This window comes from Triturus cristatus, chromosome 3_2, assembly GCF_964204655.1.
Source record: "Triturus cristatus chromosome 3_2, aTriCri1.1, whole genome shotgun sequence".
NCBI classification, from domain to species: domain Eukaryota; kingdom Metazoa; phylum Chordata; class Amphibia; order Caudata; family Salamandridae; genus Triturus; species Triturus cristatus.
In genome coordinates, this window is record NC_140584.1 from 1,131,280,564 (window position 1) to 1,131,306,170 (window position 25,607).

Below are 25,607 nucleotides of genomic sequence, written 5' to 3' on the forward strand. Positions count from 1 at the left end.
GCTGGGTCTGGGTGGTTGCTCTCCACGGTTCTGGGATAAGAGGCGTGGTGAAAGGTGTAATCTTTGGTGCGGGACTATTGACAGTTCCAAAAATGTGGTATACCACGGTTGTCTGGCCCAAGTTGGAGCAACTAGAATTAGAGTTAGCGAGTGTTGCTGTAGCTTGCGCACCACCAGTGGTATGAGTGGGAGAGGCAGAAAAGCGTACGTAAATCTGCCTGACCAGTTCATCCATATCGCATTGCCTTTGGATAATGGGTGTGGGTATCTGGGGGCGAAGCTTGGGCATTTGGCGTTTTCGTGGGTGGCGAAACGGTCCATCTGTGGTTGCCCCCATATCTGAAAGTATGGTTGGAGAACCTATGGATGGAGTTCCTACTCGTGAATCTGTTGCGTTTGACGACTTAACAGATCTGCTATGGTGTTTTGGACTCCTGGGACATGTTGGGCTAGGAGAAATATATTCTGATGTGTAGCCCACCTCCATACGTTTTGTGCTAGCTGCAGAGAGTGTGTCCCGCCTTGTTTTTGGATGTAGTACATGGCTGTCATGTTGTCCGTGCGGACTAAGACAGCCTTGCCCGATATTTGTTTTTGGAATGCTTTTAAGGCTGGGAATATGGCCAGTAATTCCAGGTAATTGATGTAGAATAACTTGAGGTGTCCACTTGCCTTCTATGGTGTGATGTAATAGGTGAGCTCCCCAGCCGGAGAGCTCGGTAGTTTCGCATAAAAATGCTGTACCTCAATTCTAGTCTTCTCATTCAGAACCCTGGAGAAATCAGACACGCAAACCCCAAAGAGCTCAACTTAGCAAATGCAGGAGGTTGGCCGTAGTCTGGAGGTGGGTGACTGCCTGGGGCGAGCCCGCCTTCAACAACCAGTCGTCGAGATAGGGGAAGACTGGAACCCCTAATCTGCGCAGATGAGCTGCGACCACTGCCATCACTTTTGTGAACAACCGAGGGGTACTGGTGAGGCCGAAGGGGAGCACGGTAAACTGAAAGTGCTCGTGGCCTACCGTGAGCCGCAGGTAACGCTGGTGGGCCGGCAGGACGGGGATGTGGAAATTAGCGTCCTGCAAGTCCAACGCTACCATCCAGTCTCCAGGGTCTAGGGCAGCCAGAAACTAAGTTAAGGTGAGCATCTTGAACCTCTCCTTCCGGAGGAAGGCGTTGACGCTCCTGAGGTCCAAGATAGGGCGTAGGCCCCCTTTGCCCTTCTTGGGAACCAGAAAGTAGTGGGAATAACAACCCTGACCTACTTCTGAGCCAGAACACGCTTGATGGCCCCCTTGGCCAAGAGGGCCGTAGCTTCCTCCTGCAGAAGTTTCAAGTGATCCCCCGACATGCGGTGGTACTGTGGTGGCATGGCTGGAGGGGGGGGGGGGTCGCCTCGAAGGGGAGGGAGTAGCCCCTTCGGACGATTTGCAGCACCCACCTGTCCGATGTGATGGTACGCCAGTGGAGCAGGTGATGGCGAACTCTGCCTCCCACTTTTGTGGAATGGGCCTGAAAGCTCGGACTAGGACGGCTTTGAGGACAGTTTCTTCCCAAACTGTTCCAACCTTTTGGATTCCCGATCCGGGGGAGCGGACGGTAAGGAGGTCTGGGAGGTAGAGGCCTGGATAACCAGGCTTTCGGGCGTGGATGCATTGACAGAAAACTGGGGGTCGCCCGGTGCAGGGCGGTGGCGCCAGGCCACGTTCGGGTCCACAGGAGGAACTGTGGAGGGCTTGGACCAGGTGCCCTTCAGAACGTCAGTCAGTGCTTCATTGAACTGCAGCAGAGACTCCGAGGAGCTTGCTGGTGGTTGAAGCACTTCAGTGAGGTGATTAGACTTCACGGCCACAGCAGGCAGATCCAGCCCAAGGGCTTCGGCCGCCTTGCGCAGCACCACAGAAAATGTAGCACCTTCCTCCGAAGCCACGGACGGAGGAGAGATGAAGCCAGTGTCAGGGTAGGTATCAAGACCACGGACATCCCCCAGTTCGTCTGCCCAGTCCTGAGATAACTGGCCCTGCCGTGCCAGGTCCTCAGACCCCTCCCAGTTGCATCCGTCATCCGATTCCTGGTACACAGGTGGAATGGATCGGAGTCGGGAGGGAGATGAACCGGTCATCCATCGGCGTCGGATACGGCGCCGGGTGGCGCTGCTCCGATGCCGCACCCGGACCGAGACTAAACCAGGGAACGGTGTCGCCCGAAGGTGGCGCCGGGGGTGGCACCAGAGGGGTCGGCGCAGCACTGGCGGAGGGGTCGTGAGGTCGACCAGCGCCGACCGGGATCCAGGCCTGGGTCCCGCAGGGGTCTGCGGCGTCTGGACCGGAGTGGACGACGGCGCCGGAGCCGCCTGCTCGCTAAGCCTCCCAGTCGAGCCTGCGGAACCTGAAGGCGCGCCGGCAGGCGTCGACGGCGGAGCCAGGCTCCTCATGGCCACGAGGAAGTCCCTGATCTCCGCCGGAGTCGCATCAAACCCAGGGACCGGAGGGTATAGGGTCAGACGGGACTCCTGCGGCTCAGACGGAGCAGCGCGGGTGGTGCCACCCGAACCCTCAGCCGAGTCGCGCGACCGGCGAGGGGAGCCAGAAGAGCGATGTTGCCTCTTCGACTTCTTGCTGTGCTTTGACTTACCGGAGCACGAAGATTTTGACCCCGATGAGCGGTGATGACTGCGGCTCCGTGACCGGTCCCACTACCTCCTCCTCGACCGGAAGCTTGAGCGGCACGGAGCCGACTGCCGGTACTCAAGCAGCTTGCGGGACCGCCTAGCCTTCGAAGTCAAGGCCCGGCAGTCGAGGCACGACTCAGCATCATGGTCGGCCCAAAGGCAATAGAGACACCGGCGGTGGTGATCCGTGACAGACAGTCGGTGACGGGCGTCACAAGCTTTGGTGCCAATAGGGATGCCTGGCTTTAGAGTCTAGGTCGACTGAAAAGGGAACCAAAAGAGTTCAAAAAAGTTAAGTCAAAAAGTGACTAAAAGGGTATGCTCTTCCCGGATCAGCACTTCCTGGCGCAGAAAAAAAGAAGAACTGACGTTAGCGGCGTCTAAGTAATCCGGCGACCACGACGCAGACGACGGACGCGGAGCCGCAGACAACGCCTAGCAACGCGCAAGGGTATTGCTGACGAAAATTCTTTTGGGTTCCAGCCTGACGCCTGGGGATATTCTAGGGTGAGGAATCTAACTAACCTGTTTCTTTCAGATACACTCTGCAGTAGCCAACGCGTTTCGTCCTTTTGAAGGACTTCAGGGCTTAGTCCAATAAATCATGTGTTGTCCCCAGCCATTAGGATTTCAAACAGGCGTACACAAAACGGACAACTCCTCAAACGATGTATGGTCAATGCAGACCTCTTCTTGCACAGGTTCACAGTTGCGCGTACATAATGCCCAAGGCGTGTTGTGTCAAAAAAAGGTTTTGCAAACGTGTGCAATGATGCCCACGTTGCTGCCTGACAGATGTCTTGGACTGGGACACCCCGAGCCAAGGCAGTAGTCGCAGCATTTTCCCTGGTGGAGTGTGCCCTTAATCCCTCAGGGGCTGCTTCTTCACCAAGGCGTATCATATTTTAATGCAGAGAACGACCCAGCGAGAGATGGTCCTTTTCTGCACTGCCCTTCCCTTCTTTGCTCCCACATACCCCACAAATAGTTAGTCTTGCACCCGGAACGCTTTTGTGTGGTCAAGTTAGGACGACTACGCTCTTTTTGGGTCTAGTCGGTGGAGACGCCCCTCCTCCTTAGAGGGATGGGGAGGAGCAAAGTAGGTGTGCGAAGTAATGGACTGAACCAGATGGAATGAGATCACCTTCAGTAAGAATGACGCCCGGTTGCGAAGCACCATCTTGTCCGTAAAGGAAAGAGGCGAGCTGGATAATGCCTGCAATTCACTCACCCTCCGGGCCCATGTAATAACCACTAAGAAGGCTGTTTTGATGGTCAACAGCCGGAGGAGACAATTGTGCAGAGGCTTGAAAGGAGCGCACATCAGCTAAGTGAGGACCAAATTAAGGACCCATTGTGGCATAACAAACGGCGTAGGTGGAAATAAATGGCCCACCCCTCTCAAAAATCTATTTACACTAGGAGATTCAAAGAGAGAAGGCTGGTCTGGCAACCGCAAAAAAGCAGACAGAGCAGAGAAGTAACCCTTGAGAGTTACCAAAGCAGAGACCTGCTGGGAAAGAGTTGGTATGTATAAAAGGACAGCAGAAAGAAGCAGAAAGAGGGTCAATGGACCTTTCTGTACAGTATAATACAAATTTCTGCCAACGGCAGGCGTATACCATCTTAGTGGAGGGACGCCTGGCCACCAGAATGACTTTACAGACTTCGGGAGAAAGGTCAAAAGCTTTAAACTGTCGCCGCTCAATCTCCACACACAGTTGGCAGGTTTGGGTGGAGAACCCTCCCCTGCTGCTGCGACAGAAGACCCTCCAGAAGGGGCAGACTGATCGGAGGATCGATACTCATGCTCAGAAGCTCTGGATACCAGACTGTCCTTGCCCGGTCCGGTGCCAAAAGAATGACTTGACCCGGTCACTTCTGATCTTCTTCAGAACCCTGGAAAGGAGTGGTATGGGCGGAAATGCGTACAACAGGCCTGAGCCCCACTCACGACGAAACGTGACACCGAGCGATAGCCGCCTTGGAAACTCCAGCGCGCAGTACTGCTGACATTGTGCTTTCTCTTTGGAGGCAAACAAATCTAACCTTGGTTCTCCCCGAAGCTGAAAGATTTTGCGCCACCTCCGACTGGAGACGCCATTCGTGATCCGGAAGGCATCGGCGGCTTGAGATCATCCGCACTATCATTCAGAGAACCTGCCAGGTGTTGACCCACAAGGGATCTGCCCTGCTGTTTCAGCCATGTCCAGGGACGCATGGCCGAGAGAGATTGAGAGAGATCGAGAGAGATCGAGAGAGATCGAGAGAGAGAGAGGGAGAGAGAGGGTCCACGACCCCACCCCGCCCCGCCCGCAAACCCCATACCATTACTATGACCCCCAAAATATCCCACTCTAGACTTTCTCCTACTCTACCGCTCATTGCATCATCTGACACCTCTTACTATAGCGATCCCCAAAACAAACCTTTATAAACTCTCCTCCCCCCCCGCCCCCCGACTCTTCCCCTCAAAAACCCCTTTTTACTCATCCAATAAGCCTCCTCCTATGACCTCGGGGGGGGGGGGGGGGGTTGCTCACTCTGTCCCTCCACTATCCTTTTCAATGAAAGTAACATACCAACATGTTCACTTCTCAATTTCCACTATACTGATTCCCCACTAATCCTTTATGGGTTCCAGAGCAGCATGCTACTCGCCAATGAAGCATTTCAACACCCCATCAGGGTTACCAGCGCTATATAAATGCAGACCTTTTTCCCTTTTCTACCCCCTCCCCAACCCTTCTCAATCCAAATAACTGACTAACATAAACTACTACAATTACTTTCATGTTTTGCCATACTAATTCAACAGTAATCCTTATGGGTTCCAGAGTACCGTGCTACTTGCCAATAAAGCGCTTCAAAACCCCATCAAGGGGCAGCAAGCGCTTTACAAAGACAAACCTCTTTCCCTCTTCTATCCCGCAACCTACCCTTCTCTATCCAAATAACTGAATATATCCACCACTCAAATTACTTCATACTTCACTATACTATTTTTCAACACTAATCCTTTATGGGTACCGGAGTAGCTTACTACTCTCCAGAAAAACGCTTCAACACCCATCAGGGGTAACAGGTGCTACATTGAATGCTAACCTTTCTTCTCTTTTATTCCTCCGCTACCCTTGTCACTCAATATAACTGACTGATATCCATCAAATTACTTTCATATTTCACCGTACTAATTAAGCACTAATCCTTTATGGGTTTCCGGAGTAGCGTGCTTCAACACCCCATTTGGGGTAACAAGCGCTATATATATACACAACCCATCACCCCCCCCTTCTATGCTTCTTCTATCCTTCCGAATCCAAATAACTGACTAACCTATCCACCACTTAAAATGTACTTGCATGTTTCACTATACTAATCCAACACTAATCCTCTAAGGGATCCGTAGTAGCGTGCTACTTGCTGAAAAAGCGCTTGTGCGCCTCGTTAGGGGTAGCAAGCGCTATATAAATGCAATTACAATACTCGGTGGTGGTGTTGTCCGTGAACACCTCAACCAACGTCCCCTTGACAGAGGGAAGAAATGCTTTCAAGCCAACCGAATCGCTTGGAGCTCCGCCGGAGACCAGTGACCCCTGATCTCCACCTCTCCCATGTGGCCACCCCATCCCAGAAGGGGCGCATCTGTCAGGACTGTGTAATCTGGTTGGGGGAAGTGAGAGAGGTCTACCGTAGACCCAATTGCAGTTCGTTAACCACCACTGCAGATCCTTCGCAGTTCTGTCTGAGATCTGAACCACGTCTGAGATTTCCCCAATGCTGTGCCCATTGGAATTAAAAGTCCCACTACAGAGTCCGCATAAGCCACCTTGCGTGTCTTACCAACAGGATGCAGGAGGCCATATGACCCAATAACCTCAGAGTAAACCTCACCGAAATACAGGATAGAGACTGAAATATGAGAATCTTAGCATGAGTATCCTGGAATCGCTGCTCGGGAGGATAAGCCCAAAACTGCACTGTGTCCAGAAGAGCTCAGATGAAAGGGCGCGTCTGAGAAGGAGTCAGGTGTGACTTCGGCACGTTTAAAGAGAACCCCTGCAAATGCAGAAGGTTCACCGAAGTCTGAAGGTGGGAGGCGACTGCCTGGGGCGAAGCTGCATTCAACAGCCAGTCATCAAGGTAGGGGGAAGACTGACACACCTAACCTGCGCAGTTGAGTTGCAACCATCGCCATTACCTTGGTGAACACCCATGGGGCACTGGTAAGACCGAAGAGGCACACAGTAAACTGAAAGTGTTCGCGGCCTACCTTGAACCACAGGTAACGCCTATGGCCCGGCAATATGGGAATGTGAAAATACGCATCCTGCAGGTCCAAAGCTACCAGCCAGTCCTCTTGGTATATAGGGCAGACAAGACCTGACCCAAAGTGAGCATTTTGAATACCTCTTTTTTTAGGAAGAGATGGACGGTCCAAAGATCCAAAATTGGCCGTAGCCCCTTGTTCTTCAGAATCAGAAAGTAGCGGGAATAACAGCCACTGCCTAATTCTGCAACTGGGACCCTTTCTATAGATCCTTTGACAAAAAGAGCTGCAGCTTCATCTTGGAGCAACTTTAAATGATCCTTCCCCAGCCGTTTCTGAATTGGCAGAATAGGCAGAAAAGAAAGTTAGAGAATAGCCCTCAGGACAATCTGCAAGACCCACTTGTCTGTTATAGATCTACGGCGGGGGGGAAATGATGAATTCCACCCACTAGAGTAGTGTGGTCCTGCAGAATCAGCTAAGGAGTGCTTGGAGGCTGCGGCTGCTGGAAGCAGTGTGGTAGACTACTTCTGGCCTCCATTCCGAGGACATACTGTACTGCATCCAAGTCCACACACTGCTTGGGTAGTCTGAGCAGGACAGTGGCTAGGATAGGGCTGAAGCAGCTGGAAACCCAATCCGTTGCCACGAAAGGGGCGAAAGGAAGAATGGCCACGAGGAGTGGAGGAGAGGCCCAAGTATCTGGCCGTAGCTCGAGTTCTCGAACCTGACCAGGGCAGAGTCTGAATTTTCCCCAAAAAGGCAGGTTCCATCAAAGGGAATGTCCATCAAACTTTCTTGGATATCCTCCGAGAAGCCAGTTGTACGAAGCAAGGAGTGGCGTCCCAAGGCCACGGTCATTGAAATCGATCTGCCCAGCGTATCAGTCGTATCTAAACCACACCGTATAGTGAATTTTGCTGCATCTCTCCCGTTGAGAGCACAGCCTGGGCCTCCTCCGGGACTTGTGGCTGCACCTGCGCAACTGTCGCCCAAAGGGAGTGGGAGAAACAGCACAGTTCCTCATACCAGTCCATTGTCTTCTCAGAGACATCATGGTTCTCAAGAGGGTCTCCAGACTCCTCTCATTACTCTCCTGAGCCTAGCACGTCCACAAAGTGCTCAGGCGAAAACATAGAACCCCTAGGTTCTATCGACATCTGAATCGGCGTTGCTCCATGCTGTTCCGGTTCATCGGAGATGACGATGGGGCTTGCGCCATCGTCGACTGGCATCGGCGACGTTGTAGGCACCAAATTTGGATTTCACGCCGGGGAAAGTAGCGTTGGCACGACCAGCGTCGACACGGATACGGGATCGGATCCCTGAGGCCCCACAAGCGCCCTGGTCGGAGCAGACGTCAAACCCGTTGGGTCCCCACCCTACCCCCACAGGAGTGAGGGCTCACCAGCGGGGTTGTTCCGCTCAAATACGCAATGCATGGCCTCAAAACTTATTTGAGCGGGAGTCGGTCCAGCACCCAAAAAGGGTGGAAGGCGCGAAGTAGACTATGGCTCCGGCTGCGCAGAACCGTGCCTAGAGCATCGGTGCTTCTTACCTTTCTCAACGACAGACGCCAGTTGAGGTGAAGTCGAAGTCTGCTTGGTCGTCTTCTTGTGCCTCTTCCCAGAGTGTCCAGAGGACCTTGAATAGGAGGCAGAGGACTTAGGGCTCCGTTAGCAGTCCCGCGACCTCCTCTTCTTCGAATGTGACAGTGACCTCCTCGGAGTCTCGCTTGACAGAGTTGACTGCTGGGCCGCCAGCAACTTAATCGCTCGCTCCCTCAAGGTCTTCGGGGCTATCACACAACAGTCTGAACACAACCTTGTATCGTGGTCGCGTTCAAGACACCACAGACACTCGGTGGTGACCGGCATCATGCGGGAAAAAGTCCTGCATGGTTTGAAACCTGTCTTTCTAGAAGACATCCCTCGCACACAAAGTCAAATCCCAAAATTGACAAAAGTCGAGAAAACAACGGCCAAAAAGCATCAGAGGGGTAGCTCTTCCCAGATCGGTGCTTAACTGCCGCAGAAAGAGAAGAACTGACATCCACGCGCCTGGGTGGCACCTATATAGTCACTGCAACGTCATAACCAGTGCCAACAACGTCACGGGGATCCGAATGGTCATGGATGTATTGTGTGAGGCTAATTACTACATGCTGTCAAGGACATTAGTGATGTGGGTGTTGTGGTTGTCGACGTGAAAACTAAGGTGACAGAGAATTATGTAGTCTAAGTATAGGGCGAGGGGGATGATGAAGTTGCAGAAGCCAAGTCGTGGTCCTAGAGGTCACTAGGAAAGTGTGCCCTTGCTGTCCGCTAGGAGCCTGAAGTTAAGGTGTTCCATGGCTGGGATGATGTCATTTGTGGTGGTGGAGAATTGGATGGATTCCTTGTGAATGACGGCAATACCTCTGCCTGGCTTGATGCAGTGGGTGATTTTTTTTTTCCGAGTTTTTTTTTACAGCGCGAACTTGACCCGAAGGTATCGGGTATCAGAGTGAATTCCATAGCACCAGTTGCGTTACATGAAGACACATTCATTTTTGTTAGGCGCGGGGAGATTAAGTGATTTGCCCAGAATCGCAGGATGTTTAGAGTCACTGCCGAGACTCAAACTCAGTGGCCCAGATTCGAGGTTGACCGCCCTGGCGGTTAGCCAATTCCTTTCCTTCGTGTAGCGCGGTGGCGATGTCGGAGTGGATGTTGGGATTGATTCAGGTCTCGGAGGAAGATGTCTGCTTTAAGGATAACGATGACATACTATAACTCTGTGGTGGGTTTGCATAGTGAGTGGGTGTTGTGGAGGGTGCATGCGATCAGGTGCTGTTGTGGTCAGTTGCGTGGGGATGGGCGGAGCACTGGCATGCGTGATGTAGAAGGTGAAATGACAGTGGGTGTAGGTAAAAATTCCCAGTACTCGTGACATGTCAGTGTTTTTTGTGCGTCTGGGGTGGAGGGTGCGAAGATCAGTGGTAGTGAAGCTGCAGGGAATGATGGACTAGCCTTCTGGTTCTGGGCACGGTGTAGGCATAGATGGGTGCAGACAGGCTTGCCTTTGGCGCGTCTTCGCCAGCCATTAAGTAGGTGCTGGTATGTGTGACTGGCAGGAGGAGCAGTCAGTGGGTGTGGCTACAGAAGGCAGGAAGAAGTGGGAAGACACGCAGGAGTGCAAGTAAGGAGCGGGTGAGTTGAAAGAGGTGTAGCAGGTGAACGCATTGGGAGCAGCAAAAGGGGACGAAGAGTGGGCAGAAAAGTGGTGAGAGCGGAAAAAAGGCAAATCAGAATGGCAAAGTGAAAGGCATAATTAGAGTGCTAAAAGGCAAATGATGCAAGCCAAAGCTGAGTCAAGGAGTGTTAAGGATGAGAGAAAGAAGTGGGTGAGGAGGCAAAAGCAGTGAGCAGAAAAAGGCAAGGACTACAGGGAAAAGAGGTAAAAAACAGGATGAGAGTTAGAGACCAGTGAAGCAGAGAGCGGAAAAAGGAAATGAAGGACAGAAAAGGTGAAAAAGACCAAGAGACAGGTGGTGGACTAGAGGAGGAGGAGGTGAGAGGAACCCAAGAACTGGAGCACCGGTTGCTGGCGCAGCAGCAAGCTGGGTCCGAAAGCACCATAACTGGTCGGAGGACCAGTCCAGGTAGGTAGGGAGCACCTGCTTTTATTGAAAAAGTTACTTACCTTTGGTAACAATATATCTGTAAGAAACATAGGTTAGTTATAGATTCCTTACCTTAGAATATCCCCCGGGCGTCACACTGGATCCAGAAAGTTTATTCGTCAGCAGTACCCCTGCGCGTCGGTATGTGGCATCGGTCGACTCCACGTCAGTCATCGGCATTGTGGTCATGGTCGCCGGGATGACGTCGCGGAGGTTACTTGGACGCCACCCTCACATGCTGAAGTCAGTTCTATACAAGTCTTTCCGCGCCAGGAACAGAGCCATGCAAGAAGCCGACAACTGGTGCACAAAACTAGGGCCCTGAAATCAGATTGCAGAACGGGGAGGATGGATGGGGCGGTAAGAAATCTATATCTAACCTATGTCTCTTACAGATCTATTGTTACCAAAGTTAAGTAATTTGTTCATCTGAAAGAAACAGTTATAGATTCCTTACCTTAGAATAGATACCCCAGCAATACCAACCCCGTAGGTGGGTCTGCAAACCAAAATCACACTAGAAAGTCCTGGAGAACAGAACGGCCAAAGAAGCTGTCTCTCCGGACTTGGCTGTCCAGACAGTAGTGTTTTGTAAACGTGTGCGGTGATGCTCACGATGCTGCCTGACAGATGTCATTCAGAGGGACTCCTCGTCCCAAAGCAGTAGTGGCTGTTGTCGCCCTGGTAGAATGGGAGCGTAGCCCCACTGGAGGCTCCTTTTTAGCCAGAGAATAACAGGCTTTAATACACAAAATGACCCATCTAGATATGGTCCGCTTGTGTACAGCCCGACCTTTCTTGGCGCCCACGTAGCAAACAAAGAACTGGTCATCAACCCGGAACTGTTTTGTGCGATCTAGGTAGAAGGAAAGTGCACGTTTTGGGTCCAGACGGTGGAGTCTCTCTTACTCTTTAGAAGGATGCGGAGGTGGAAAGAAGGTCTGTAAAGTGATGGTCTATCCAATATGGAAAGGAGTAACCACTTTGGGAAGGAAGGAAGGACGAGTTTGTAGGACGACCTTGTCCGGATGTACAGCCAGAAAAGGAGGCTTGGATGAAAGTGCCTGGAGCTCACTCACTTTTCTGGCAAATGTGATAGCCACCAGGAGTGCAGTTTTAAGAGTCGAGACGTAAAAGACAGTTGTGAAGTGGCTCAAAAGGAGCGCACATCAAATAAGTCAAAACCAAATTCAAGTCCCACTGAGGCATCACGAAGGGAATAGGAGGAAAGAGAGGAGTGTTGCCTTTGAAGAAAGGATTTACAACTGGGGACAGGAAGAGAGAATGCTGACCAGGAAGCTTGAGAAAGGCAGAAATGGCAGAAAGATAGCCCTTGATAGTGCCCAGAGCAGAGTCCGGCTGGGACAAAGAAAGGAGGAACAAGAGAACCTCAGAAAGAGGGGCAGAAAGGAGATCCACAGCCTTTGCTGTGCACCATGCCACAAACTTACTCCATCTACAGGCGTATACCATCTTAGTTGAGGGGCACCTGGCTGCCAAGATTACATCACAGACTTCGGGAGGCAAGTTAAAAGACCTCGACTGCCACCGCTCAATCTCCACGCAAGGAGCTGGAGGCTGGACAGGTGCAGTTGGAGGACAGTCCCCTGCTGGTGCGACTGAAGATCCTCCCGAAGAGGCAGTCTGATCGGAGGACATGTTGAGCAGCTCGGGATACCAGACTATTCATGCCCAATCCGGAGCCACAAGAAAGACTTGGGCCCAGTCGTGCTCGATCTTCTTCAGCGCTCTGGCCAGAAGTGGTATAGGCGGAAAGGCGTACAGAAGACCGCAACTCCACTCGCAACGCAAAGCGTCGCCAAGCGAGTGCCGCCTTGGAAAATACAACGCGCAGAACTTCTGACATTGCGCGTTCTCTTCAGTGGCGAATAGATCTAACCAAGGCTCTCCCCACTATTAAAAGAGACCTTGCGCCACCTCCGAGTGAAGACGCCATTCGTGATCCATCGTGCACCTGCGGCTGAGTTCGTCCGCCCTGGCGTTCAGTGAACCTGCGCCAGGTGTTGAACCACCAGGGAAATGCCCTGATGTACCAGCCATGCCCTGAGGCGCAGGGCCTCCTGACAGAGGGTCCACAACCCCACCCCGTCCTGTTTATTGCAGTACCACATGGCAGAGGTGTTGTCTTAACACCTGCACTACTCTTCCCCGGACAGAGGGAAGGAATGCCTTTAGTGCAAGACAAATCGCCCGAAGCGCCAGAAGGTTGATGTAGAGCTCGCACTCCGAGCAGAGGCCTCCGATCTCCGCCTCTCCCATGTGGCCACCCCATCCCAGAAGGGATGCATCTGTCACCACTGTATGAACTGGTTGGGGAAGGGAGAGGGATCTGCCATTGACCCAATTCTGGTTCGTGAGCAACCACTGCAATTGTGCCCTCCAAGATCTGAATGCAATTGGACAGATTCTCCTGATGCTGCGCCCACTTGAGCTTTAGGTTCCACTGCAAAGCCCGCATATGCCACCTGGCATGATTGACCAGCAGGATGCAGGAGGCCAGGAGGCCCAGCAGCCTCAGAATCATCCTGACCGAAACCCAATAGAGGCTGAAAGATCGGAATGAAAGCCCGAATATTCTGAACTCTGTTCGGGAGGATAAACCCGAAACTGCATGGTGTCCAGAACCGCTCCGATGAGGAGCTTCTGAGAAGGAATCAGGTGCGACTTCGGAACGTTGATGGAGAACCCCAGCAAATGCAAGGGGTCGGCCATAGTCTGGAGGTGGGAGACGACTGCCTGGGGCGATCCAGCCTTTAACAACCAGTTGTCGAGATAGGGGAAGACGAACGCCAGATGAGCTGCGACCACCGGCATCACTCGAGGGGTGCTGGTAAGGCCAAAGGGGAGCACGGTAAACTGAAAATGCTCGTGGCCTACTGTGAACCGCAGGCAACGCCGGTGGGCCAGCAGGACAGGAATGTGAAAATAAGCGTCCTGCAAATCCAACTCTAATAGCCAGTCTCCAGGGTCGAGGGCAGACAAGATCTGAGTGAGCACCAACATTTTGAACTTCTCCTTCCGGAGGAAGCGGTTGACGTGCCTGAGATCTAAGATAAGACGCAGACCCATGTCCTTCTTGGGCACCAGAATGTAGTGGGAATAGCAACCACGACCTACTTCTGGGGCAGGTACGCGCTTGATGGCCCTCTTGGCCAGGAGGGCCGAAACTACCTGTTGAATAAGGGCCAGGTGATCCTCCGACATGCAATGGTACTGAGGTGGCGTGAAGGGAGGGGTAGTCTCGAAGGGGGTGGGAGTAGCCCCTTCAAACTATCTGCAGAACCCACCTGTCCGACGTGATGGTGTGCCAGTGGGGGGAGATGATGGCGAATCCTGCTGCCCACTGGCGTGTGGGGGCCCTGGAAAGTCGGACAAGGATGGTTTGGAGGCGAATGCAGAGGGTGCTGCAGTGGACTGGCCTGCTCGCTGGCCTCCAGAACAACGGCGTTGGTTCACAAGTCCTCAGCCGCGCTGGGGCTAAACAGCATGCACTAACTAGCCTGTGGCTCTGGGAGGATGTAGGGGGCACCCCTTCTGTAGCCACGAAAGGGGCAAAAGGCAGACTGCGCAGGGTGGGTGGTGGAGCAGCCTAAGGACCTGGCCGTAGCTCGAGAGTCCTTGAAGCGCTCTAGCACGTCGTTTGCCGTGTCACCGAAATGGCGACGGCCAAAGGGCATGTCTATAAGTGTGGATTGGACATCCCCGGAAAAACTAGTCGAATGCAACCAGGCGTAGCGTCAAAGGGCTACTGACGTGGCAAACGTTCTGCCCAGTGCGTCGGCGGCCACTGAGGCAGCACCTGCGCCACCGTATCCCACACAGAGTGGGAATAACGGCCCAACAGACATGCAGTGTTTACCGACCGCAGTCCCAAGCTGGAGGAAGAAAACATCTTCCCAAGTTGATTCCCTATCAGGTGAAGCTGTAGGGAAGGCGCCCTTGGACATGGAGGCTTGCACAACCAAGCTCTCAGATGAAGGGTGATGGGAGAGGAAAGTGGGGTCGCCCGGGGTGTGGCAGTGGCAACCGGCAACCATCCTATTCACAGGAGCCCTTGTGTTGGGCTTGGACTAGGTGCCCAAAAGGATGTTGGTGAGGGTCTCATTGAACGGCAGCAAGGGCTCCGAAGAGCTCGCTGCCAGCTAAAGCACCTCCGTCAAGAGGTTAGTCCTGACTGCCACCGTAGGTAGCTCGAGAGCCTCGGCCACCCTACGCAACACCACTGCATATAACGCTTCCTCCTCCGTAGCCACGGTAGGAGGTGACAACATGCCTATGTCCTGGGAGGTATCCAGACCACTGGCATCCCCCAGTTCCTCTCTCCAGTGTTGCTCACACTGGGTAGTTAAATGGTCATCCAACCCCTCCCAGTCTTCCTCACCCTCCTCTGGCTGCCAATGAGGATGAAAATGACCAGGGCGGAACACAGGCACTAAAGAATCCCTTGTCGTCTTATCCGGTGTCGGGCGACGCCGGTCTGGCTCCGGTTCCACATCGGGTTCAGCCGGCTGGGGGTCCAGCCGGCTGGGGGTCCAGCCGGCGTCTGCTGCGGACGTGGTGCCGGTGGAGCAGACTCTAGGTCGACCGGCGCCAATCCGAATCCAGGCCTGGATCCAAGGGGCGTTGAAGACCTAGGGTCCCCAACCAAGTCCGCGGGGCCCGAAGGCGCGCCAACGGAGTCGAGCTGCCCAAAGATGGCATGCATAGCTTCATAAAATTGACAAAGCTGAGCAGGGGACCCTTCCGGTACTGGGAAGGCCACAGTCTACCCTGAAGGCTCCGCATGCGGAGCCGCAAGAGTGGCACCACCCGCAACCTTACCCGGAGTGTGAAGACTTGGACGAAGAGTGATGGTGATGGCTCCGCTAACGGTCTTGCGACCTCCCTCACGACTGGGAGGTTGAGCGACGCGGAGCAGACTGCTGGGCCTCGAGGAGCTTTCGGGACCACTCCCACAAAGACTTTGGGGCCATGGTTCGGCAGTCTGAACACGACTTGTGGTCGTGGTCGCGCTCCAGGCAGAAGACGCGTGGTGCGGATACGTAACCGACATCAGTCGGGTACAGGAACCGCAGGCCTTGAAACAGGGCATCCCTCGTGCACCAGGAGTCGAAAAAGAAGTTAAAAAAAGTTTTAAAAAAAAACTCAGTCAAAAAATTACGGGGCGTACCGCTCTCTCCGGATCTGTGCTTGCTGGCGCGGGAAAAGAAAGAACTGATGTCCGTGCGCGAGGACGGCATCTAAGTGACCTCCGCGACGTCATCCCAGCGATACAGACGGACGCGGAGTCTACCAACGCAATCTACCGACAGGCAGGGGCACTGCTGACTTTCCGAACTTTCTGGATCCAGTCTTACACCTGGGGAATATTCTAAGCTAAGGAATCTATAACTGCCTTTCAGATTAACTTTTCATGAACTTCGTCTTTTAAAAAGATTGACTGAGAGTGCCTAAAAATGACATCATTTTAAAATAAAATTGACAGTTTGATTGATGTTCCCAGAACAGTCCTAGAGGCCAAAAGACACCTGCCAGTAAAAAAGCAAAAAATTCCACTCTAGTCTTGTTAACTACTGTATGGGGCAGAGGGAGGGGGAAGTTATAGTGAGAAAAATCAGAAGGAAAGAATGTAAAACACTTAGGGAAAAAGAGGGAAAACATTTTAAGCAAAACAAAAATGTTACACAAGGAAACACTTTCCCAATGTAAAATAAACAAACATCTGCAATGCAATAGGTCTCACATTACTTTGAGGTGTTTGCGTTGCCAATAGCTCATACTGTCAGTAACCCGAGACCTAATGCATTGCAAATGCTTGCGTAGTGAGCCAGGAACCAGCATTGTACGTCTCAGTACAATACCCCAAGCTGCTCCTAGAGGTCCCTAGTGAGAAAGGCACCAGCACTGCATGTCTCGGTGCAGTACTGCAAACTGCTCCTTGAGGTCCATAGTGAGCAAGGAACCAGTACTGCAGACCTTTTGGTCACATATGGTACTGCACCCTGCATCAGATATGGTAAATCCACCCTACCCATAATGCATTGCATGCAAGACAGTACTACAAGTACATTCAAATAGCTATATCCATATATCAATTAGTAGCTTTGAAATGTGACAAAATTACTACATTAATTTCGGATTAGGTACTCTGTGTGGAGCTGATGAAGGGACATTTATAGATGGTCTCATAAATGTGAGATATTCTAGTGAGCCAAGTAACCACTGCCAGCCTCGCTTAGGACCAAGTGTGTGTCTTGAGAGAAGCCTTTTAAGAAAATAGTGCCTTGAGGCTGTAATTAAAAACCAGGGAGTAACAACAAATGTAACCGGGGTGTCTTCATGGGAAGTTACCAGAAGAGACAAGGCAGTACTAAGGAGGGACTACTTAGCCTATTGACCAAAGAAAACCACCATTTTCAAAGGACAGGAGTCGATTAAAAAGATGGGCAGAAAGTGGGCGATGCTTTATGCCTATATCCTAACTACAGTGTGTCTCGAAAAACACTTTGTAGTCTCCTTTAAGAGTGATTTCTTATGCGAAGGTAGGCGCTAAGGGCCTAGAAACTAAGCAGTGGTAAGTCAACCGTGGATACTGCAGTTGTAAACAGTTTGCTTAGTTATTTTTAAATAAGAAAAACGTTGCTTAAGGTAGGGCAACGTTTTGAAAACTATAACTCAGAAATTGTCCAAGGTCTACATAGTATGAACCTGTGGAAGATCTCTTGCTGAGAACCCCTTGGTTAGCTCTGTTGAGATTTTTCTGAGGAAAAGGCATCCCATATTCATGACAAGAAGCTCTCATTCTGTTTTCAACCAGAGAATGATTTCCCTAGTCTGATCTTTCAATGGATTGTACTTCATCTACAACTATCTCAAACATTTAGCTCAGATTCTCTCTACCAGTAACCTACTGTATCTTGTGCTAATTTTTATATGTTCTGAAAAAGAGCTTTTTAAAAAAAAGAAAAACTGTCCATTCGTATTAATGTATCAATCAATAGCAAAGCAGCAGCTATGGCATATTAGCAGTGCACTTGCTACAATTTGGTCTTTCAAAATAATGGTGAGGGCCCCAAGAGTTTTAGCTGTGAAATAACCCCCAATTAGAAAATCTAAACACTAGGCGGCTGAAGGGAGCAGCACTCCATCTATGATAACAGTTGTACATACCAGCAAACGTTTATATTTCATAATTGACCCTTATTATGTACAAGAGATTCATGTTGAAAAGTGGTCTACAGAATACCAGAAAGATCACAAATCTTCTGTCATAGTAAAATTTCTCTTTACCCAAAAGCTTATACAAATCTTAGCCCAGCCAACCACAGCGTTTCGTAACTATATGGGAATTGATTAGGGCTCATTGTGTTCATAAAACTTATTCATCGAAAAGGAGGTGGAATATCAGATGACATATTTAAAAGTTTTAATCCACCCCTTTCATGCATAAGCAACGACAGGACATCACTACCCAATTTGTTTGAGCAAGACAATATAGGAGAAGCATGTTGCCTCTTTAGCCTTCAAATCAATCATGTTGCAAAAAAAGTTCAAGAAATTATAAAAAGGCCATACATTTATGGACTTGGGCAGACCCAAAAACCTTACATTAAGTTACCTTGAGAGCAATTTCTTTTTTTTTTCAACTTCCACAGCATTTCAAGTCTCCAGACAAACTTGCTGATGGGCTCCATTTAAGTTGTGTTACAGTCACCTAGGATACATATACCCTATATTAAAAAACAAATCCCAGCATCAGGGATGGGCCAAAATGCACATAATCCATTGTGCCATTTGCTGATTTAACCCCTTGAGTGCCCCGCCCTTTCCCCCTCCTGTGCCGGGAATTGTATTAGCGGGCGGGGTCCATGACGAGATAGTCTCGTCATGGGCACAGCGCAACCGCGCTCCATGACAAGACTCTCGTCATGGGCACAGAAGGGGTTAAAGGAGATCAATCAGACTGCCAGGAGAGTCCTCTAAGAGTGCTTTTTTTAAGCCAAGTAATCTTAAAATAAAAAAAAAACACTATAATCAGCTAATTGGTTTATTAAGTAAATAGAGTGGTTCAATGACAACTATATGAAATTACCGCCAACTGATGAACCCAATGCATTGTGCTCCTGTTGTCAATAAAATATTTTAATAAAATGTGTTAATCTGGTATCTACAGACAAAGTTAAGGTGGAATGTCTGTTTGAAGCAATATCTAATGGAGAAGAGAAAGCTAGCATCTGTTCATTTCCTTCGAGGCAGCTCAGTAGGCTAAGACCACTTTGTACATGGATATCAGTTACTAAAATCATTTGGAAGATGGAAATACGTGAGCATCTCTATCTAAATCACCTGGCATTGAGGAGGTAGCTAATTTTATACCTGTTTATTATTAGGCCAGAATATGGACTAACATGTAAAATTTCTCATATACATTTTGAAAAACTAGGGCTCAGTAAAAACTAATTGGTTGGACCACACTGAAAAAGTGTTGCAAAACTAGGCTCGCCCGACTTTTGGAATAACCCAGGCCCGTAGTCTAAATCCTGATTTACACTAACTAAAAACAGGTCCAGAGAAGTAGGTCATCAGAAACAATTCATCCAAAAACCTGTCACAAGGCTTCATCTCCACCTTCACCCAAGAGAACGCATGATTCCAACCCAGCAATCTCTCCACTATCTACCTAGAGGTGGAAGGGTAATGTTCAAGGTACTCTGCATAATCCTTAGAACATCCCAAGGAAAAGGACCACCATACCTACAAGTTCAATCCAAGCACTGCCAACAAATTGCATCACTTATTCTACTTAACTATAACAAGTCCAGCGGATGCACTGATCTCATTACACGTCACAAGTTGGTGGAACTTAATACGTACAAGCTTCAAGCTTGGGAACTCAATACCAGCCAGCAATATTAGTACTCAGAAGCATAAACCCCTCCAAAGACTGTTGAAAACATGGCTATATCTTAGATAACTGCACCACCCCACATTCCGGTAACACCACAGAAAGACAGCTGCACTCAAGTGCAATACACAGTTTTAGAAACAACCCAACTAGCAAACAGCTTTCGATATGCAGGCAAGCTAAGAAAGGTTAACCTATGGATGTAGCATGGCATTCACATAAAACATATCTGCTATGGGGGATTTCCATCACGATTACTGAACAGCGAAAAACTAGAAAAACTCTAAGGAACGGGCATAGGATAACTGAACAGAGCTGTTGCACACTGCTGGACAATCTGGCACACTTTAATAAACTACACCACTACAGATCCCGAATATCTATACCCTCTGACTGCTTTTTTATATTTCACAATGACACTCCGATACGGGATAATAAGAAGTCCCCATTTCCACTTCTCTCTCCCTCCAAACATGCCAGCTCAGGGCCACAGCTATACACATCTCAGATTGGACAACCCAATGCAGTAATCAGCTAGGCTGACTAGAACCATTAGAAATACTATAAAGGGATCTGCAGAGCTGTTCAAAGCTGCCAGCAAACTGAAAACCAGAAAACTGTGCGTCTGTCTCTCACATGTCCTCATTCACCACACTGCATCCATTAACAATCACACCTCAGTGGGTATCATGCACGATGTGGAAACATTTTCTACATAGGATCAAAACAAAGGCTACATCCCTCCAAACACACCCCCTACACAGTGTTCCCATGAACAAAAAGTGCTTCAGCGTCCCACATCGGGATAGTAAGCAATATGTAAATGCTGCAATACAATAACATTTAATGTCATCTATGTTGATTGTCAACAGCATTGTGCACTAGCCCTTGGGATCAAGTTTTGCCTAGCTCCCCCCCACCCCCCCCAACATGAATGCCACATCTTCGTCAGTTAATTCATTTTACGTTTTTCACATAAATCGGTGACATCACCATGTAACAGGTAACCAATTCACATATCGGGTATGATGGGATGATAGAATATCAATCTGTACATATTTATTCAAAGTTTGAAGGACTTTCAGTTAGTCAGCTGATGTTTGAGAATTGGTCATAAAAGTTAGGCTCAAGGTCCAAGGCCGATATGTCAACCATTAAAGTGTTTTGCTTTCATGAGATGGCACAAAAACGTCAAGAAAAATTCTCTTTCCAGCCTTCTTCCCAATTAGGATACCCAGAAAAACATGCTTTATATTCATTGTATGAGGTAATGGCCTTGCAACACTACTAAAACAGATAAGTCTTATGAAAGTCATTAATTATGAATCAGTTGGTAAAAGGCTAGGTTCTTGTAGCCCATTGCAAGATTGGCAATTGTGTTATAACCTGCTGCAAATTGCAAACATGCCTTTTTTAGTAGAAAAGAGGAGAGCAACTGCTGCACTCATGAGATGATCATACTTTACTTTTGCAAAGTATTGTTGCGTAAACTCAACTCCAGGACGGAGACTTCCAGGTGCCCCCCGATATCCTTTCAAAGCTCCCGGCTGTGTACTGCAAAGGCTCAACTTGCAAGTTTATTTTCACTTTAGTGAATGTCAGATTATCCACGGATTCGAAGGCAAGGTTGCTTGAAATCCTATAAACGAATGCGCGGATTAAAAGCAAACTGAAAGAAAAAAGAATTCCAAGTGTAATCCAGTGTTATTTTCTAATCAAGATTTGGTGTAAATCTATCCAGCGTTTCTAGCCGCACACGTGAGCGTTCAGGAACCAAACCAAGATGCATGAAAGTTTAGATAGTTTTGTCAGTCACCAAAAGGGGCCAAACTGCTTACCACGAACACAAGAATTTATCTCAACTGAGAAAGCACTTTCAAAAGACATGCATACAAAATCATACAATCCAACTCAACAACTAAACATTACATAAAGAAATGATCGGCCTCACAAATGCACGGTTTCCTCCACTTTGCATTGACCAGACACAAACATCTGCATACAAATGTAAACAGTTTAGAAACAATAGAAGACCATTAGTTTGAAATATGTTCAGTGGTGGTGTAGGACCTTATCAGATTGCACTACTCAGAAATACCACTTGCCAGTGGCGGCTCCCCCATTAGGGCGTTGGGGCGTTGCCCCACTGCTTTCTCGCGGTGCGAGAAGGCAGAAACATAAATGGTAAAAACGGCCATTTATGTTTCTGCCTTCTCGCATTGCGAGAAAGCAGAAGTGCCTCTGTGCTTGGTTGGGGGCGGGAGGGTGGGCGGTCGTGCTCGAGGGCAGGGGGGGAGTGGCTTACCCACTGTTGTAGATACTGACTGTTTGGCCGTCGGCCCTGAGCCGACCAAACAGTCAGTACCCACAACAGTGTGGGTAAGCCACTCCCCCCTGCCCTCGCATAGGACCGCCCACACACACTATTTCTCTATGCAGAGAAAATGTCCGGGCTGGGGCGCTCTCCTGCTGCGCCTGCGCAGCGTTTGACTTGCGATGAGGAGGAAGCTGCCTGCTGGCTACTTCCTGTTCCTGCAGCAGGAACACGTGGACCCAACCGCCGCTGCACCAGTACAGCGTGACCGGCCAGGAGCTGAGGCAGTGAGGTACCCAACACTCAGGTACGTTACGTATGTTTTATTTTTAATAGTTTTAATCCCCACCCGCGGCCCCCACCCCCTCCCTCGAGCATGCCGGCCGCCGCTGGCTGGCACCCTGTGATCTGTAGCAGAATCTCCAGCAACACTTATAGGACCATATATATATGGGCGAGTTGAAGATAAGGGGGTCTCGGCAGCCTTTGTGAGTATCCGTCAGCGTAGTTGTGCCCAGTGTGGCGAGCCTACTTGCGCGGCGTGGCTGTGTCTTGCGTTGTAAAGGTACGGAGGTCATTATAGGTTTAGGGCTTTTTGCTGCACTAGAACTTTGTAGCTGTGTTCAGTTGTGTGCTTCCTACAGCGTTACCCTTTTTTAGCTGCAAAACAAAACACTTTTCCTTTCTCAGTGTGAATGTCTGGTTTGATATTTAAGTGGCAGCGCCTTGTTAAAAGACAGGGTAATGGAGGGTACGTGAGCTAGTATGTATGTGCAGCATTATACATAATAAAATAGGCATTGTTCTTTATGTGTGCTGTGCAGTAAGATTCAGTGTTATCTGGACTGGTGCTGTGCATATGTTGATTTAGTTGCAGTGTAGCTACAGGAATAATGTATCTCTGTGTTGTATAATAGAAGATAACAGATCTAGTATCATACTGATTCTTGGTACAGCTTAAAGTAAATTAACGCACCTGTGGGGTAATGTAAGCCCCCTAGGCAATGTGCCAGCTCACTGCGGGTTCTTGGAAAGCTGCTTGCTGTAGGAGTATTAGGGCCCCCTCATCTCCTCTCCACATCTTGTGGGGAGGCCCCCGCCAGGGGAGTGAATTGTGTTACACATTCCAATAACGATGCAAAGATTTGAAAGGAAACTTGCATTTTGCCTATGGAGCCTTCCGTGTATAACTCAACATTTTCCGCGCTTTTGTTGTAATTTGATTTGAAGTAGGGAAAGCTGGTCAGAATTGTAGACCGTGACATTCACATTTGAAGCAATTGAATTTGCCTTCTGTGTTTTTTTATTTGTTAATTGACCGTTATGTCCACTGTTGATGGCGATGTTCACATGTGAAGCAATTGAATTTGCCTTCTGTGGGTTTGCAGATTGCTTAGGGGCGACATTTCCATAGTTTCAGAGTACTGTAAAATTTGGACACTACAGTAACTGTTAAACATATTAAATACAGTAACATTTGGGACAGTTTTTAATGCGTTTAAATAAATAGTTCAAGACCACACGTTCACAATTGCTTTATAAACCCCCTTCCTTTTTCAAATTTACTTTAAAATGCACCATTTGCCACTGTATTCCTCAAAATTTTCTCTGGGGGAGAAACCCCAAACACCCTTTCTGTTGGTCATCTTTGCGCGCTTCGCAAGCTCGCGATGTAAGACTCATACCCAACTTTTACGCCCTGCCAATTTCAAATGTCACCAGCCGCCACTTGCTATGTTACATTTGACGACAACCATACTTTCCAAAACAGTTTTAAACAATTTACTTTAAAATGAGCAACAGGAAAAAAGTGCACTTACAGCTCATCTCGTTGTCTCTGTGATAGCACCATGTTGGCTTTGATGTCAGGGTACCGTGATAATGCTGTGTCAGCCTCCTAATGGAGATCAGAATTGCCAAAGATCCACCGATATGCAATCAAGGTTGCCACCAAGTGGCACTAGCCAGAGGGAAACTACTTGTCTGCCAGCAAAATCCAACAGGAATGTCACAGGCATTCAACAAAGAAGGTTCATTCCACCTGAGAAAGGAAGACAAAAAAAACCAGGTGTAATGGGTTGGCACATTGTGTTAAAAGTCGTACAATATATTTACCAAAATTATCACAACAGTTCACTGAGGTGAAGTAAAATGGAAATCAATTTCAAGAGAACATTTTTCATTTAACACTGGACCAATAAAAGCAATTAATTCAAAAGCATGGGGTTAGCTACACACGATTCTAAATTTCTGCTGGTTCTCTAATCTTTCCTAGTTAAATACTTGGAAAGATGTCTGAAGAGCACTCTCAAATTCTTCAGAGAGACGCACTCCTTGGAGAGCTCCAGTCGGACTTCAGGACACGATACAGTACGAAAACCACAACTCTAAAAAATCGTTGACTAAGCAATTTGCATTGTGGATCAAGGTGACTCCTGCCTCCGTTTCTTTGAATTGACGGCAACCGTCGGCATGGGGAATCGTTCCACTCTCCAGATGATCCTGAAATGCAGTTCTCGTCACACTTGGAACACTGATGCCTATGCATAATAAAAACCAATTATCAACCTTGCCAACAACTAGGAGGGCCCAGAGGTTTAATTTTCTCTCCTACTATATTCAACATGTAAATGGAGTTTTCTGCCTCTATTCCTTTTAACTTTAATATGGCATACCACTTGCAAGCCCACATCAAGTAAACTACCAAAGGAGTACAATTACAGCTCCAAAACAGCCAACAAAAAAAAACGTATCAAATTAGTAGTTCAATACTTGTGCTCTTGAGATTGGACCACCATCTCCATTTTAAGAGACTATCAAACTGAGCTGTACTCGTACCAAAGCCTCACTCCATGCAATGGTCAGGCAGGGTTAGAGCTTGAGAAAGTCTAATCACATCAACATGCCGGATCTCTTTGCAGTGTCTTGCAACAGAGTAGTATCTTCAATACAGCAGACATTACACTTAAGGCACTCCTCTCCAGTACTCTAAAATATCTTTCAAAGAGGTGCTCCATTCGGAAGGTCAACGCGAAAATTGGCCCTCAGACAACCTTCTGGAAATTCCAGACTTTAGGAATACAAAAATCCCAACTCCATTATTTTCAGAAAATGTATTCAGGGTGTCGAACTATACTTCAAACATGTAAATGTCATACACTGAATACTGCTGACACGCTGCCTGTTTCATGTCACCTATCATTTACATGTTACTATATTCTCAGTTTGAAAACCGTGATAAATATCCCTTCTAAAGAGACAGAATATATCTTGCACACAAACTGCATCAACATTTTCGTTAGCGGTTTGTTTGTAGTTTAAGCGCAAGCAAGATCCTCAGATGCTTCAGAGATCGACAGATACAATTAATGTAAAACAAACAGTTTAAACAATGGCGGACTATAGAGAGCACACCTCAATCAAAATGTACAAAATGTATATAGTCCTGTGAACTATTTATCCGGCAACTGCCGCTGTTTGGTACCACTGTCCAGCAGATTAAATATAATAGCAAATGGATAGGTGGACTAGCAAGAGTTTCAAAGTCCAAAGAATATCCAATGTGTATATTCCAAATATGATATCTATTATTGTCCTTTATTCATAATTCAACAACATCCAGCCAATGCGTTTTGTTCCAACTACTTTTAGAACTTAGTCAGGGCTTTAATACAACAGAAAATATATACATCTGTATAATATGCATTACATTAATGAAGGGCCATCCAAATAAAGATCAATAGTGGTGCACGGTGGACAATAT

General features: G+C 48.7%; 1 protein-coding gene across 8 annotated transcripts in view; it reads right to left on the reverse strand.

The window, feature by feature from the left end:
• Nucleotides 1-25,607, reverse strand: part of PAFAH1B1 (platelet activating factor acetylhydrolase 1b regulatory subunit 1) — a 480,612-nt gene that overhangs the window by 357,410 nt on the left and 97,595 nt on the right. For 4 of the 8 annotated variants that reach the window (XM_085649933.1, XM_085649934.1, XM_085649932.1 and 1 more), the window contains one exon: nucleotides 23,665-23,885. In XM_085649933.1, the coding sequence (XP_085506059.1) occupies nucleotides 23,665-23,696 (32 nt within the window). In that variant the 5' untranslated portion in view covers nucleotides 23,697-23,885. Of the gene's footprint in view, nucleotides 1-18,243; nucleotides 18,356-23,664; nucleotides 23,886-25,607 lie in introns of all 8 variants that reach the window. The other 4 variants (XM_085649936.1, XM_085649939.1, XM_085649938.1 and 1 more) reach the window with 2 other exon arrangements.